This window comes from Maylandia zebra, linkage group LG17, assembly GCF_041146795.1.
Source record: "Maylandia zebra isolate NMK-2024a linkage group LG17, Mzebra_GT3a, whole genome shotgun sequence".
Lineage (NCBI taxonomy): Eukaryota > Metazoa > Chordata > Actinopteri > Cichliformes > Cichlidae > Maylandia > Maylandia zebra.
Genome location: NC_135183.1, coordinates 22,312,595 through 22,328,539, shown reverse-complemented (window position 1 = coordinate 22,328,539; position 15,945 = coordinate 22,312,595). Strand labels below are relative to the sequence as shown.

The 15,945-nt window shown below is 39.9% G+C and overlaps 2 protein-coding genes across 3 annotated transcripts; one reads left to right on the top strand and one right to left on the bottom strand.

Annotated features, from left to right (window-relative positions):
• Window positions 1-1,691: 1,691 nt before the first annotated feature.
• Window positions 1,692-11,089, top strand: itih2 (inter-alpha-trypsin inhibitor heavy chain 2). Of its 2 annotated transcripts, none has more exons than XM_023154017.3 (21): window positions 1,692-1,880; window positions 2,372-2,398; window positions 2,684-2,722; window positions 3,757-3,929; window positions 4,004-4,108; window positions 4,192-4,354; window positions 4,425-4,532; window positions 5,011-5,139; window positions 5,230-5,346; window positions 5,494-5,662; window positions 5,750-5,875; window positions 6,521-6,702; window positions 7,022-7,207; window positions 7,328-7,467; window positions 7,717-7,889; window positions 8,080-8,223; window positions 8,333-8,446; window positions 9,067-9,256; window positions 9,336-9,508; window positions 10,481-10,592; window positions 10,703-11,089. In XM_023154017.3, exons 1-21 carry the CDS (start codon window positions 1,755-1,757, stop codon window positions 10,848-10,850), a joined length of 2,844 nt encoding a protein of 947 aa, XP_023009785.1. In that variant the 5' UTR covers window positions 1,692-1,754; the 3' UTR covers window positions 10,851-11,089. The 2 variants fall into 2 exon arrangements, with proteins under 2 accessions (XP_023009785.1, XP_004570045.1); XM_004569988.5 differs by having other exon boundaries at window positions 1,693-1,880; window positions 2,366-2,398.
• Window positions 11,003-15,826, bottom strand: kin (Kin17 DNA and RNA binding protein). The gene is made up of 12 exons (XM_004569986.4): window positions 15,551-15,826; window positions 15,363-15,457; window positions 15,232-15,275; window positions 15,014-15,136; window positions 13,578-13,762; window positions 13,446-13,494; window positions 13,309-13,360; window positions 13,100-13,232; window positions 12,887-13,015; window positions 12,694-12,793; window positions 12,504-12,604; window positions 11,003-11,286 (listed from the first exon to the last, which is right to left on the bottom strand). Exons 1-12 carry the CDS (start codon window positions 15,662-15,664, stop codon window positions 11,227-11,229), a joined length of 1,185 nt encoding a protein of 394 aa, XP_004570043.1. The 5' UTR covers window positions 15,665-15,826; the 3' UTR covers window positions 11,003-11,226.
• Between the last annotated feature and the right edge of the window lie 119 nt (window positions 15,827-15,945).

Here is a 15,945-nt window from a genome sequence, read left to right as displayed (position 1 = left end):
AACACGCCCACCCACCGGAGGAGAGAGACGCAGTGTTTTCGGGAGGGAGCGCTTCATCTTCTAAATCTAAATCACTGCTGCAAATTCAGTTTGCAGGCATGTACATTGAGACTGGATGTGTACAAAAGTGTGAGTTAAATGTCTTCAGTAGTTTTGTTTGTATTGTAATATTCGCGTTGAACCTTGTAAAATACCTAAAATAATAAAATGTCAACTAAAACTATACATTTTTAAAACTAACCAGAAGCGACCAAAACCACTGTGAAATGAACTGAAAAGAAAAGTTTAGAGAATGTGTTCAAAGGTTCTGTGTGTGCGCTCATATTTCAGTGTTTTAAAGACACCGTTTCGAATTAGCGCTGGCAGATATAAAATATATTCTTCACCACTAGGTGGCAGAATTTTACTAGCAGTTGCTGTTGTTTATTAACTTTTCATCCAATCACGGTACAGAAGAATGTTCTTACAGCGACTACAGCTTTAAATAGTAATTACTGTGTACACAAAAGTACAGCACACCCTTTAACTACAGTCACCTCTTTAACTCAACACTTTATAAATCTTTTTATTCTGTTGATGGGTTTACTTTATTTTTTTAAGGTTTGAAACTATTTTAAACACAGGAATTTTTGGTAAAAGGAACATTTAAGGTAGAAAACACAAAACAGCACATCTGTCTTGACATGTTGAATAATTATCTGTGAAGCCGACAGATGCATTTTACATGCTTTATCACTTAGCATGACATTCCTTCACATTCCTTATAATTTAAAATACTTTATCACAATTACAGGACTAATCTCTGGCTTAAAAAAAATTACAGTGCTTACACATTTATTTGACCCCCTGTCAGAAAACCAAGAGAACACAAATATTTTAGAAATCTGTCAAAAATGTGCTATAAATTTAAAAAAAAAATTGTTTATTAGCTACATAACAAACTGAATTCATGTATTTATACTTGTATCGAGCTGGCTGGACTTAAATGTCAATTTCTTCTGTTCAAGAATGAAACAAATGTAAAAACTGTAATTTGGTATCTTAATAAAATGTTTTAAAGAAGTAATTTACTACTTTTTTTTAAATAAATTTGAAAATTAATGGAAAACATTCATTATATGTAACCATTTAAAACATTGTGATTAAAGCGCTTACACATACTGGTTACATTACAGAAACATTAAAATAAAGATTTTGGTAATTACCAGTGCTGCATGTGTGGCATGAACCTTACGTGGTGGTTTAATAAATTCGTTAAGTGCAGCACATTTTTACATAGTCTACTCACAGTATTTCCCTAAATGCTTAGTATGAGTGTATTAAGGAGGTCAAAAGTTTATCATGAAGCTGTCAGCAGTTGGGTTTACTTTGGGGCCATCTCGTGGCCAAGCCGAGACACTATTTGTCCTATTTGATTCAAGTCCTGAAAATGCTCATTTTGCAAAGCTGGCTTTCCAACAGAAACACATTAGAATGGTTCCTGGTTAGTTGTGCACCCTGATGTTCAGCTCTGAAGCGCCCTCTTTAACCTGTGAATGACTCAGACCTGTCCTTTTTATCCTGCTCATACTGCAGGCCGAGTTTCAAAGTTTCCTTCTGCAGTGTGGGTTACATGAAACACAACAAATATTGACTGTGGCTGATCACTTCAGTGGATTTTAACCTTCGGTCTTCAGCTCTGCTCCCCTGCAGGACTCTCTCTCTCTCTCTCTCCCACTGCTTTGTTTTGTATTGTGTGTTTTCCGTGTGAGGATATGTGCACACGAGCCCACAGACCTAGAAACATGAGGCATCTTCAGGTGTTACTTCTGGGGCTCCTGCTCCTTCATCAGGGCTGCTGCTTTGAGTTTGTGATAGACGGGGAATGGGAGGACGAGATGGTGAGTTGGGAGGTGTTAAAATAAACATTTACATATATATTCAAGCTTAAGCTTAAGTAAAACTGTGTTAGTAGTCTTGGCCTCATATTGAAGACACAATTTTTTACGCCTGTAATTTTAAGTGAATTTTATGCTTTTCATTGATGTTACAAGAGAGCCACTTGTGTTCCATGTAACAGCCAGTCTGCATAAAATATGTAAGATTAAATCTAAATCACTGTCTTGAAATTTGACCTGCAACAGGTCCAAATACAACAAATTACAAGCAGCTATTCCCTGAAATTCGTGCTTATTGTTATACTATCAAGAAAGATTCTTACATGTTTATATTTATTGTGGCTAAAATGAAAACAAACTAAAAGAAATCTTCAAATTAGAGGCAAATCAGAGTTTTTTGACCTCTGAAATGAGTCTAAATGACGTTAAATGACTGGAAAACATTTCCAAAGATCTTTTATTTACTTTCATTTTCTTTGTTCTGCTAGTCACAGATGCAGGATCATCGGGAGAGACATAAGGTGAGAGCATCTTTTCAAAAGTCGGACTTTTATTTTACCTGCACACTGCATAAAGAGTCTTGAAATGTGGGTTTGTCTTTCTCACTGATGTTGCAACGCTTGTATTCGGCAATCCATGGAATTCACATATTGATTCTTCAAAAATAAACAAAAGCTCAGCAAACAAAGCCACTCTGATCCAGTTTTAAATTCTACATCTGCTCAAATTTAATAACAGTTACTGATGTATGATCTCACCTCAGAGAGCACATTAAGATAGTCTGATCACTTCTGTGTGTATTTCAGAGAGCGATTTTGACCAGTGAGGAGCAGGAAGACTTTGAGGTATGACCCCTCGCTTGTTGTTCAAGCAGTCTCTACTGTGACAGAGTTTAACCTTATCTGATAATCAATACGCTGTTTGAAGAGATCCTCGTGACTGACAGGTTATTGACTTTGTTCACTGTAAATCCTGCTCTGCTTCCCTTTGCTGTCCCTGTTTCTCTGCTTTAGAAGCTAAATTAGCGGAAACGTTTTGTGAAGTCTGACTTTTCTTTCTGGATTTTCTTTTTTCTTATACCTTAAACAGCAGCAAAATACGTTAACAGGGAATAATTGATGTTAATGTCTCTCTACATGGGTGTTTCCAGGATTTGTGAGGCCATGGGGGCCGGGGTTTGGGAGGGGGACAATAATAGTCATGTGGGCTCGTGGGAAATCATGTATTACATTAAACAAAAATACACTGTGAAAAACTAGCTTCATTTAATAATCCGAGCCATTATCTAGTATTTGGGAGTTTTCAGACCCTTTCGTTAATTAAAACTGTAATACTGCAATACTTTCAAAACAATATGCATCATATTAATGAATGATGTAGCTTTGTACAATAATCACAGAAATGTTTAAAGGGGCTTCTTTATTTATCATATATACATGATGGAAGACAGTTTTTAGGGTGTTTTTAGGGTGCCGACACCCCATGGGTTAGACACATCCCTGCCTTTGAGCAAGTAATTTAAAAACAGAAAAAAAGCATTAAGATCAAATCCATGAACATTTAGGAAATATCTGATACTTTTGGGTCTTAAAGTAGAGACACTTAGGGATCAAATCTTACCCAAATATCTTTTATTAATAAAGAGAACTTTATTAAAGGCACTGTACTTGATTTATGTTGCTACAGAATGCAATGAGTTTGTGGTTTAAAGTATATAATATTAGAGAAAGACCTCTTATGAAAACTTGACTGTAGGAAAACTTGGTGAACAAAAGAAAACAAAGTTAAAAACGATCCTGATCAGAAAAGCTAAACATCTCTATGAAACGTGCGGGAAATTTCAAAATCTCGTTCAGATATTGCTTAATTCTCTGCACAGGCCATCCGTGGAGATGACATCACCGTCAGGAGCTACAAAGTGGAAAGCCGCATCACTTCACGGTTTTCCCACACCATCGTCAGGAGCTCTGTGGTCAATTCAGGCTCCACTCCCCAGAGCATTGCCTTCAACGTCCAGATCCCAAAACGAGCTTTCATCACCAACTTCACAATGTGAGCCCAGATTCACTCAGTGCAAGCAATCCAGTGAAAGGGGCAGATATAATTGAACCGTATATTCCCTTCAGGAATGTGAATGGGATAACGTTTGTGGGCTCAGTGAAGGAGAAGGCGGTGGCCAGGAACCTGTACGCTCAGGCCAGAGCGAGAAACAAGGCAGCCGGCATCATCAGGTGCAGGAGCAAAACAGCCTCTCGGTTTCATCTCCTTTGTGCAGCTTGTCAGTTAAACTCTTTTGTTTTTTTCTGCTTCACAGGACTAATTCCCAGGACATGGAGACCTTTAAAACAGAGGTCCATGTGCCCTCAGGCAGCAATATTGAATTTGAGCTGCACTACCAGGAGATGATGCACAGGAAGCTGAATCTTTACGAGCATACACTGCACCTGCAGCCAGGGAGGCTGGTGCCACAGCTCCAGGTGAGAAGGTCACAAATAATGTGGACGTGCACTTCACCTGGCGATCCTTTCTAATGCAGTGACATTTCAGGTGGACGTGTACATCTTTGAGCCACAAGGAATTGCAACAGTAAAGGCATCAAACACCTTTGGAGCACAATTTGCAGATCTAATTAAAGTAACGTCCACCAAAGACAAGGTAACACCAGAAATATGTGTATATGTGTAAAATATAAACCTTTACAATATAATAAGATTAGCTGTTTTGTTGTTATTATAACATTATTTTGTCTTCCTATTGTAATTATCAGTTTCTTAGTATCTTAATTTCTTCCTCTTTTTTGAATTTAAATAAATATCCATGAGATCGAAGTAACCCATGAGTACAGTGCCATAAAGCTGAAAATGTTTGTTTTACTTTTAATATATTAATTTATCTTTGATCTCATGGCAAACTTTTACGGAACCGTTTTTGTTAGAAAGCTATAAAACTAATTCTGAAAAAAATAAATACATTAAAAATAAATAATTTATTTTAAATATCATTTTAACTGATAAATGTGATCCTGACTTAATTAAAAAATAAACTTTAGTAATATATATATATACAGACCTCCACTTACTAAGTAATAAACACTGAAAAAAATATTTTCCCCTTTTTTTCTTCTTGTCCTCAGGCTCACATTGTCTTCAAGCCCACCGTACAGCAACAGAAGCAGTGTGAAAACTGCACAGAAAGCGCTGTAGAAGGTGTCATTACTGTTTTATATGATGTGAACAGAGACAGCAATGCTGGGGAACTGCAGGTATCACACACTGAGCCTACAAGTATCATGTAAAAGACGATTTTATTGATACAGTCTTTTAGAAATGACAATCTCTTCATATTCCCGCAGGTCTCAGATGGCCACTTTGTTTACTTCTTTGCTCCGTCCAACCTCTCCCCTCTTCCAAAAAACATTGTGTTCGTCATTGATGTCAGCGGGTCCATGTGGGGGGTCAAAATGAAGCAAGTGAGCAACAGTTGTTTACTCTTTGGTCAACATTTGGTGCACTTTGGCTCCTTCTGCTCCATCTTCATACCTCTTCCATCTTTTGTAAAACACTGCAGCCCAGTGGCGGTTTTTCAGAATACATTTAAACCCAAGCTTCTCTCACAGACGGTGCAGGCCATGAAAGCTATTTTGGACGACCTGACCATCGATGACTACTTCAGCATCGTAGACTTTAACCATAATGTGCGCTGCTGGAGTGAGGGGCTTGTACCTGGCTCCTCCATTCAGATTGCAGATGCCAAGAGATACATTGAGAACATTAAACCCAATGGGGGTATGACACAATAATTATTATACTATTATCAAAAGGAGTGCTCGAATGACCATTCCAATGTTAATGTTTGGATTTTACTGACTGCAGGCACCAACATCAACGAGGCCCTACTGAGAGCTGTTCAGATGTTGGTGAGAGCGTCCAATCACAGGGTCATTGACCCTCGCTCCGTCTCCATGATCATTCTTGTGTCTGATGGAGACCCCACTGTTGGTAAGACTGCCTGATTCAGATAATTCCCATTAGCCATCTTGGACTTTTGGAGCCAGAAATGACCACACTTGGACAAAAGAATGCATCACTTTCAGCTAACCCTAGCAAGATGAGTTAGCAAGCTATTAGTGCTAATAAGATTTTTAAAAAAGCATCAGAAGATTTTCAAACCCCAAATTTGAAAGACAGATCTCTAGGATGATCTGTTGGTACAGTTAGCCACACAACAAACCATTTTACTGCACAGCAGCAACACAATAACAGTTAAAAGGCTCAGGCTAGTTGAGGTGAAGCTTTGCAGGCAGGTAGTAGCCTGTTTTGACTCCTAGTTGTCACTCAAAGAGGTCATGCCACAAATGGAGCCACCCCCAAATGGCTATTTAAAGAACTGCAGGTTTTGAAAATTCTGCATTGGCTTCATTTTTCAGCCCTTAATCTGACCAAAGACATATAAACTAGTCAGCCCTACTGCAGACAAGTTTGCATTTTCTTATCCAGTATATGATATGTGGTTAAGAAGGCGTCATAGAAATACTGGTATAGTCTTTTAATACCAGGATTTTAGGTGTTGGTGATTCTAAAGCCTTTAATGTGGAGTAGAAGAAGTAGTTTTAGATGGAAACAGCTGATTCAAATTTTCTGCAGGTGAGATCAAGCTCAGTGCAATCCAGAAGAATGTAAAGCGAGTGATGAGGGAGGAGTTTTCACTCTTCTCACTCGGCATCGGTTTCGACGTGGACTATGATTTCCTGGAACGTATTGCCATGGAGAACAGGGGCATGGCTCAGAGGATCTACGCCAACCACGACGCAGCAGAGCAGCTACGGGTACGGCAAGGAAACACAACAAAAAAACCCCATCCAACTCTGCATCACTTACATTCTTCCTCCAAATTTCCAATTTCCTAAAGTCCAAAGCATTCCTTTACTTCAAGCATCTAATCTTTAGGCATCATACTCCCACTTACTGGTAAACTATTTTCTGGGACTCAGTTTGGTAATGAAAAGGTGTGCCAATCACAGTACAAATAAAGAACAGATTTTTCCTGTAAGATAAAATCTACCTTTTTTGTTGGATGCAGAAAATGATGGCCCGTTTAACCATCAAAACTGTCGGTTATCACCTCCTTTTCTTCTCTCTCCACAGGCGTTTTATAGCCAGGTTTCCTCTCCCCTGTTGAGGAAAATCACTGTTCAATTCCAAGCGGACTCAGTTGCAGAAGTCACTCAGAATCACTTTGATAAATTTTTCAGCGGCTCTGAGCTGGTGGTGGCTGGGAAGGTGCTGCCGTCTGAGAGCAACACGCTGACCAGCCTCACCACGGGGTCTGCTGTAAGTGCAACACACCCAGTCATACACCTAACATGCTTACTTAAAAAATAGCCCGAGTAGTAAGGACATGAAGGAATGAAGCCTTACTACCAGTATCCCGTGGTACATTTCGTCCTGCAGGCACGTCTGGACATTATTTTGGAGACGGACGCCGACACCACAGAGCTGGACGCAGAGCTGGCCAAGCAGCAGCACTCTTTCACTGGCTTTGCCCGCCAGATGTGGGCTTACCTTACCATTAAACAGCTGATCAGTGAAAGGTGACGGCTGACCAGTTGCTTCATTTCTTTATACATAGGAGACATTTCTGGTTGATCATTATTGCCAAATCTCAGCTTGACATGGAAATATCATTTGGAATATAACACCAAGTAATGTCAGTGGCCCTCTAATACAAGCAGAGTCAAACCCCTGAAAGAAAACATGATTTCTATATAAATATCCTTGAAGACAACAGCAAATTTGTGGAATTGTCAGTATTTGACAGCTGCGGTGTGGCTCCCCTCCAGGTCTCTGGCTACAACAGCTGTCAAAAAGAGGAAGATCACCCAGCGGATTATGACTCTGGCTGTGGAGCATCAGTTTGTCACTCCGTTCACCGCTCTGCTAGTGGAGAGCGGGGACGCCACGGAGAGGTTGCTGGCTGACTCTCCAAAGGACCCCAAACATGGCTGCTGCTCAGGTGCATGGCAAACGGCAGCATGACACTAAACAAAACAGGTGCTACATGGCTGAGGAAGATGAGGAAGGGAAAGGATCCTAAAGCATTTAAAGCACATGTAGAATAAAAGGGCACAAAATGGGATCATACATATATGAATGAAATGCTGTACATGCAAAATATAATACTTTATTCTCTCACATGTTTACAGGAGGAGGATCAAGTGGTCCACCTCCTGTGGAAGTTCTTGTGTACCAGCCTCCACCCTGGGTCATGTCAACCCCAGCACCCTCAATGGGTGAGGTTTTGGAGGGTCCAAAAGAGGAGATCACTCTGCCAGAACGGGTTAACCTTGGTAATACAGGCTGTACACACTCTTACTAAGCATCATGAGTACCTTTCCAGCTGCAGTGTTCCCTGTGAACACGACATAGTGAGTAACCAGCTCAGTGCATCTCTTCCAGTGGATAACGACCCTCACTTCATCATCCATCTGCCCAGAAGTAACATGGACATCTGCTTCAACATTGACTCCAAACCCGGTCATATTCTTAACCTGCTTTCTGACAGTGGAACAGGTAGTAAATGTTCAAAGAAATATGTTTTGGTGTTTTGTTAATCATGACTATATCTACAGTTTACTACTGTAAACAACCATGACGACTTCTCTAAGTAATTTGCAGATCATAAGCTGTATAGAAAAGATTGAAGGAGCCAAAATGATATTGGTGGTTGGTTGGACTTTCATTTTTATGTCAGAATGGTAGCATTTTAGCAGTCACCATCTTGGTTTTCTGAAACTAGACAACACATGTGAGGACCCAGAGAACCAGAGGACGCTAACCACTCTCTAGTAGCCATTATAATTCACAAACAACAGCATACCGCAATAGGCTAAATAAGATAAATCCCTAGACTCATTGGGAAAATGCTTTCTGAGGAATTAAAAGGAAGAGGAAAGGTAATTTTGTCAGAGGCTTCCTCACAATCTGACTTATTTTTGTAACCAGAAAAGTCACCCCCTGCTGGTCAGTAGAAAAAAAAATGAATAAAGCACTCCATCTTTTATGTACAGTTTATGTTGCAGACCTGAAGTGAATTTTAATTTATTCAATCTTTAGTCTATTAAATTCCAAATTTAACTGAATATTATGCGGCACAATAGTTCATAGATTAACCTCCCTCTCCTGTCCTTAAGGTGTAACTGTGAATGGTCAGTTAATTGGCTCTAAGAAAGTGAACAAACGCACCTACTTTGGCACCATCGGCATCTACTACCAGCCGGACGGAATCAGTGTGATTGTCAGTACTGATGGGATCACCATGACTGATGGCAGAAACAACCACTCCTTCACCTGGGGGTCTACAGCTGAAATAAGACAGGATGGGTAGCTGACTTACCTTTAATTGCTGTTTCTACCTTGCTGTCAGATCCTTTGGGCTAAAGTTGTTTTGTTTCTATTTCAGGATAAGGATTTCCATTGTAAAGAATTCTAATGTCATCATCACAATAAATAATAGTACCCAGGTGATGGTGTTGCTTCACCGTGTGTGGAAGAAACACCCTGTTAATGTTGACTTTCTTGGGATTTACATTCCCAATGAGAACCAGTATTCACCTCTAGTCCACGGACTCATAGGTAGGTCTAGGTGGAGTGAAACACACAGTATCCTCACAGTAATCAAACATTAATGTTGTCAAAATTGTTACGTTTAATAGAGAAGTAAAGCATGGCAGTGTTATAAGATACTAATCAAGGAGCTAGCAATGGCCCAGAGGTAAGATAATAAAAACAGCATGGGCCGCATGATCGAGCCTTGAGGAACCCCATGCAAATGTGGAACAGAAGAAGATGTAATTATTGATATAAATATTGGAGTGTTTGCCATACAATACAAAGTACAAAGAAGACCACTGAAGTTCAGTAAGCACAATTAAGACTGCTCAATTAAAAATCAGAGTCATGACTCTTTTGGTCAAAAGTGACATCCCAGTTATTTAACTACTTTTAAAACATCATGTTTTTGTTTGTTCAAAGTATTATTTGTGGTTGTTAGACTCAAACCAGGCAATTTTTTTCTAGTATTCAATCGTGGTGAGCTTGTATAAATTATAGCTTTAATATCCTGTACTTAGCTGACAGGAGTTTTAACCATTGTGGTTTTCTCCTGGTGTGGTCTATCTGCTTCAAGATTCAAGATGCTTCTCTGTACACGCTGGTTGTAACAAATGGTTATTTTATTTATCGTTGCCTTTTTAGCTTGAAGCAGTCTGGCCATTCTCCTCTAACTCAATGAATTTTTCTCCCAGAGAACTGGGTGACCATTCTCTGTAAACCTTAGAAATAGCTCTCTGGGAAAATCCCATCAGATTAGCAGTTTCTGAAATACTTAGACCAACCCATCTGGCACCAACCGCAACACTTAATCACATAAGGCCAGTCTCGTAAGGCCAATAATCTTGGCCTTGCGAGATGCAATAGTACTAATGCATTTGAAGCAGAACTTTTCTTGCTCTCATATTGTCTTTTTGTGTTAATTCAGCTCATGTTTGAGCTTACAATATACTAAATATCAAAGATAGAGTTTAAGCTAAAAATGTGGTCCCACAGGGCAGTTTTCCATTGAGCCTGAGGTCATCTTATACGACATCCACAAAGGAGCTGACCCCCTAAAGAAGGAGGCCACTATGGAAGTGAAGGGCAACAAGCTGCTTGTCACCAGGTATGTCTTGAGCCACAAAAAAAAAGACAAAAACAAAAACAACAATAAAAAAAATGTTAATAAGAAACCTTCTTGTTAAAACTTTACATTCTTGTTTTTGTGTGTGTCAGGGGGTGGCAGAAGGACTACAGGCGTGATAAGAAGCGTGGCTCCAACGTCTACTGCTGGTTCATTCACAACAGTGGGAAGGGCTTCATTGACGGCCACTACTCACAATACATTGTCCCAAATCTAAGCAGCTTCCTCCACATGCCCTGAGAAGCCAGATCCACACTAAATTACCCTGTCCTGCTATTAATCCCCAGGGGTCAGTAGAGAAAATTAGAACCATATGAGTGAAGGGGAATGTCTTTTTTTCCATTGATGTGCAACTAAATTTATTAATCTTATTTTCCAGAGGACACCAGGAGTAACTTTTGTCAAATTTATTTTGAGAAAATATACATCTGAAATGTCAAAACTGACTCAAATACTAAATAAAAACAAACAAAAACAAACTGCTCAAAGTTCTTCTGGTTTGTTCAAGCAGGTGAAATATGGGACATACACAAGAGATTCCCGGGGAATAAACTCTGACACAGTAGAGTCCTTCAGCTAAAAAGCTACCTGAGGTTTAAACAGGAAGTATGCTTATTCAGGCCAGTTTTGAGAAATCCTCGTAGGCAATGTCCACTCTCTTTCCTTTCTGAGGTCCCTGAGGATGAAGAAGAAAAGACATTTGAATGGCTACAGCAGAACAGAACTTTGACAATACCTAAAACAAACCCAAAATATTAATCCTGAAAACAGGGAGCAATAATTTGGTCATAGTCGGACCTATTACAGCCTGACTAAATGTTTTTCCTTTCAATATATAATGAATACTGTGAAATTAGATTATTCCTAAACTGTTTGACACACCTTAAATCATTTAGCTGATCTTTTTTTATATTCGTGCATGTGCAGACTTTTTGATGGGCGGGGCTATGTAATTATGCACGGACTGATTTGCGCATTTACAACACAGAAGAAGTCCAAACATGGACGAACTAGTTTCCCCCCCCCCCCAAAAACAAACAAACAAACAAACAAAAAAAAAAACACCGTTAGCGTTAATGCGGCTTAAACATGGTCATCACGATTAAAATTTTTTAATGCTCTCAACCCATCTGGAGCGCAGAATGAACAAAATTTGGACAAACTGCCGAAATGCGTTGACAGAGACATTTCAGGGATTTAGACTCAGTCTGCGCTCCAGATGGGTTAATTGTTAATCGCGTTAGTCGTGATGACGGCGCGTTAACGCTGACAGCACTAAAAAAATATATAAAGTCGCCAATTTAGGATTTCTTTGGCTTTAACCCCGATGAAAGAGGTAAACCTAAGGATGTAACCAAAGCGGTGTGCCACTTGTGCAGACGTATAGTGCGAAAAAAGTACTCAAACACGGCTAACTTGCATGAGCATGTACGTGTCCACCATCGGGCTGAGTAAGTTAGGCTATCACCAGCTTCTGCAGCTCCATCAACAAGCATTTGGGCGCACTCTGAAGAGGGTGCATTTGCTCACAGATGATGAGGGTGCTGTTAAAACAGCGCTAATATTTTGTTTCTGTTGACTGCTTCTATTAGCTCCATCATTATTAGCAAACTTACTAATTTTAATGGTTTAAACACTGTTTAATTCAGTGCCATCAGAAATGATTGCTTAAGAGAATTCTGCATTAAAAAATAAATTAAGCAATTTGTTATTCACAAAAGCTCTTTTTTTCTTTATAAACATAAGGACTCATATGTAATATTGATTGAACAAACAAAGCAATGTGAAGACTTTTGACTACAGAAGTACATTAACTTTTACAGACAAAACTATGTTTTAACATCACAGGGACTTCCTTTGGATGATTAAAAGCGGAAAGGTCAAAATACTTACAGAGTCAAGAGTGAGTGCAGCGCTGAAATGTTTTTCATCAATGCCCTCTAGCAGAGCCTCCATATCTCTGTAAGGACCGTTCAGGATCAAAACTCGTTTACCTGCAGCAAGTTTGAGAACAGGTTTACTACCAGAACAATTAACATTTCAAGAACGGTTTTTCTGTGATTTATAGAGCTGTGATTTATACCTGGGGCAGGTATAACTGTCTCTAAGTGATTCTGGTCCAGTTTCAGTTTGTCTCCAGAGTCGATCATTTTTACCACTGCGGTGTATTTGTCTCGTACCTCCTATGAATGAAAAGGATCCGCAGATGTAAGCACCACAGACCTTTAAAGTTTACACACTGCAACCCAAATTTAAATCTAAAGAAAATACTTTACCATGATGACAGCCTTCTTTTTGTGGTATTTCTCCCCCAGTCTTTTGGTGATTACTTTTACTATAATATTGGGCTGCAGCCAGTCATCAGTTCTCACCGGCTGCTGCTGCTGTTGTTTTTTCTTCTCCATCTGTGCAAAAAGGAATCACATACCTGATCAATGAACCTGGCTGCAGTTAACCGAAGACAATGCAAACAAAACAAGAATCACAACCTCTATGATCTCCTCCAAAGCTGATTTCTTCTTCTTTTCCCCTCCTCTGAAGTCTGAGCTGGAGTCTTTCCTTTTTACTGAGGTCGAAGACGAAGATGATGCTGCTTTAAGCGCACTAGCACCCAGAACCGAACTAAAGGAGGACAGGAGCACTCAGTTAGAGGCTGAAGTATTTTACATTAATGTATCTTACACAGAGACCTCTGTACCTTGATTTGGAGGGGCCAGCGACAGAAGAACAGGCACCCAAGTTGAAAGCAACTGTAAGACAGAAATAAGTAAGGGTGAGGGGGAAAAAAAACAACTTTCTAGCAAATGTATTAAGAAAATAAGAAAAAACACAAACCTTTTTCTTCCTCACTCTCCCGTTTGAGCTCTGTGTAGACTGGAGTTTCCTGTAGAATAAAACCACCTTGATTATAAAGAGCTGAACCAGCAAATACAGTACGAGGCTTGGGTCTGCCCTGTTGGTACTCACATCAGTGCCTTTGCCTTCACGGCCTTTGCGGACCTGCTCCTCGATCATTCTGGCACTCCTCTCCTCGTCGTCAAGCTCCTGTTTCTTCTTTCTCGCCTGCTCCTCTTGGCGTCGGATGGTCTCTGGGTCGCGGTCGATGTACTGGATGTACCAGCCTTTGGGGGTTTCATCAACTTTGCAAAAACCTGTTGACGATTTCAAACAAGGTTAAAGTACCATTATATTCCTTTGCATTAACTGCAAAAAGGTTACATCTAGATGAGAGACCTGTCAATTTACCAGTCAGTGATTTGTAATGCCTCATCAATCTACATATACATAATGGACATCAATTTCCAATTCAATTTAATTGTGTATCTAAATAGCACCAAATCACAACAGCAGTTTTCTCAAGGTGCTTTATATTGTAAAGACCCTACAATAATACAAAGAAAAGAGTTTTTCAGGTTTTTCACTCCTTAAAAATTGTCAATTTTTTTTGCCCAAGCTGTGGAAGCAGGTGGTTTGATGAAAGGTAAAAATACTGACTCTAAGTGAAAACTACTCATTACTGATTTCACCTAGTTTTCACCACAGCTGAATCTTCTTCCTCTCCCTTTAAGGGTTGCCACAGCAGATCATCTGCCTCCGTGTCACCTTATCCTTAGCATCCTCCTCTGCATGTCTTCCTTGATTATTTTTTTTCCTCTTGCTTGTCAGCTCCATCTCTAACATCCTTTGTCTAGTACATCCACTGCCCCTCCTGTGCACATGTCCAAACCATCCCAGCATTGCCTCTCTAACTTTGCCCCCAAACTGCTCAACCTGAGCCGTTCCTCTGATAAACTCAGTTATAATCCTGTCCCTCATGGTCACTCAGAATTAAAATCTTAACATCTTCAATTCTGCCGCCTCCAGCTCTCTAGCAGGCCTCACTCCATTTGGTAAACCTTCTCTTTCACTTGCTGTGTTCCTTCTATCACAAATCATCTCTGACACTCATCTGCAGCCACTCCACCCTGCCTACGATGTCTTTTTCACCTTACCCGTGCTCTGTCTGTAGCTGTGGATTTCAACTCATCTATCTTTGCTACTTCTGCAACTTCCCCTTGTTACCAGCATTTCAGTTAAAAGAAACACCATCAGTAGCCCGTAGCTGTCCAATCAACAAGCCCAACACACTATTTTGTTAACTGGTCATTTAAATGTGTTCTTTTAGAATAAAACATTGCATAAATGATTGATTAGATGTGGTTTGTAGTTGAAAGCGAAGCTGCTCAATATATAAACACCCACCTAATTTCACCCTGCTGAAAACTACTCACAAAAACACTTAGGCTGTGATCAAAACACTTTTACTACAGAAGAAAAACACAAGAGTGCATTTCCACAGACCATATTTATTCTTTTCGTAGGTTTCAGACCACCCTGTAGTTCAGTGTTTCACACCAGCTTACCCTCTCTGCCCAGCCACTTGGTGAAGTCGGTCAGAGTCTCCCACTGCGTGGAGTTCATATGGATGTGCTCCCGGTGACTGATGTACTCATTGTAGACGATGTTGTTGTGTACTCGCTTGGTCCCTGTGGATGAGAAAGGAGCAACAAACATTCTTATAACTGACTACAGACAGCTGCTGCTGCAGAAACATCTGGATGACTAGCAAACCCCATCTCACCAAATCGTCTCCTGAGCAGCTCCAGGAAGTCACTTTTGAATTCACTGGGAGAAAAGCAACAAGAATAAAGGCTTATGATCTTTTTCATTAAATCACAAACGTGACGGAAGAAGAAACATGACGTAACTCACTCTGAGAAGTAGTCCATGAACTTGGTGGGGTTCTCAGAGGCCAGCAGTAGCTGCCTCTGGTGGGACTCGGACATGCAGTGACACTTAAATCCGTTCTGTCACCAACAAAAACACAGTTTAGAGTTTAAAATCCTTTAGAAGTACAACGAATACACCTAAAAAAAAGACCCATTTAATGAACATCTTACCTCGTCCCTGCATTGTTTCTGACACATCTGGCAATACCATCTCAACTTCTGTAGACCTTTGGCTTTTATTCGGTTACTTATCGCTTTGGGTGAAAGAAAATCCGCTTTTCCCATTATGACTAGTTAACTTTAACACGAAACACTTTAGAAAATGATTTTAAAAAACGTGTTTTTCCTCGAAAAGCTGCTCAAACGAGCGCTCGCTGCTAGGGTAAACAGTTTCCGCGTGTGCTTCTACGTCATACCCTCGCGAATAAACGAAAAAACTCGCGATACTCTTGCTGCGCGTTTGTGCTCCTCATAAAGATTGTGTTTTCTGGAATTTTCTTGTACATAACGTTCCGGAAAACACATTCACAAAATGTTTTAACTGTTTTAACATTTAACTAATGTTT

Excerpts from the sequence above, each read along its gene's own strand:
- itih2 (XM_004569988.5), top strand. The coding sequence starts at position 1,755 with ATGTGCACACGAGCCCACAGACCTAGAAACATGAGGCATCTTCAGGTG. Across the intron at positions 2,399-2,683 it reads ATCATCGGGAGAGACATAAG|AGAGCGATTTTGACCAGTGA; the intron begins GTGAGAGCATCT and ends TGTGTATTTCAG. Across the intron at positions 9,257-9,335 it reads GCTGAAATAAGACAGGATGG|GATAAGGATTTCCATTGTAA; the intron begins GTAGCTGACTTA and ends TTTCTATTTCAG.
- kin (XM_004569986.4), bottom strand. The coding sequence starts at position 15,664 with ATGGGAAAAGCGGATTTTCTTTCACCCAAAGCGATAAGTAACCGAATA. Across the intron at positions 15,458-15,550 it reads AGAAACAATGCAGGGACGAG|AACGGATTTAAGTGTCACTG; the intron begins GTAAGATGTTCA and ends TGTTGGTGACAG. Across the intron at positions 13,233-13,308 it reads GCTGGCCCCTCCAAATCAAG|TTCGGTTCTGGGTGCTAGTG; the intron begins GTACAGAGGTCT and ends GTCCTCCTTTAG.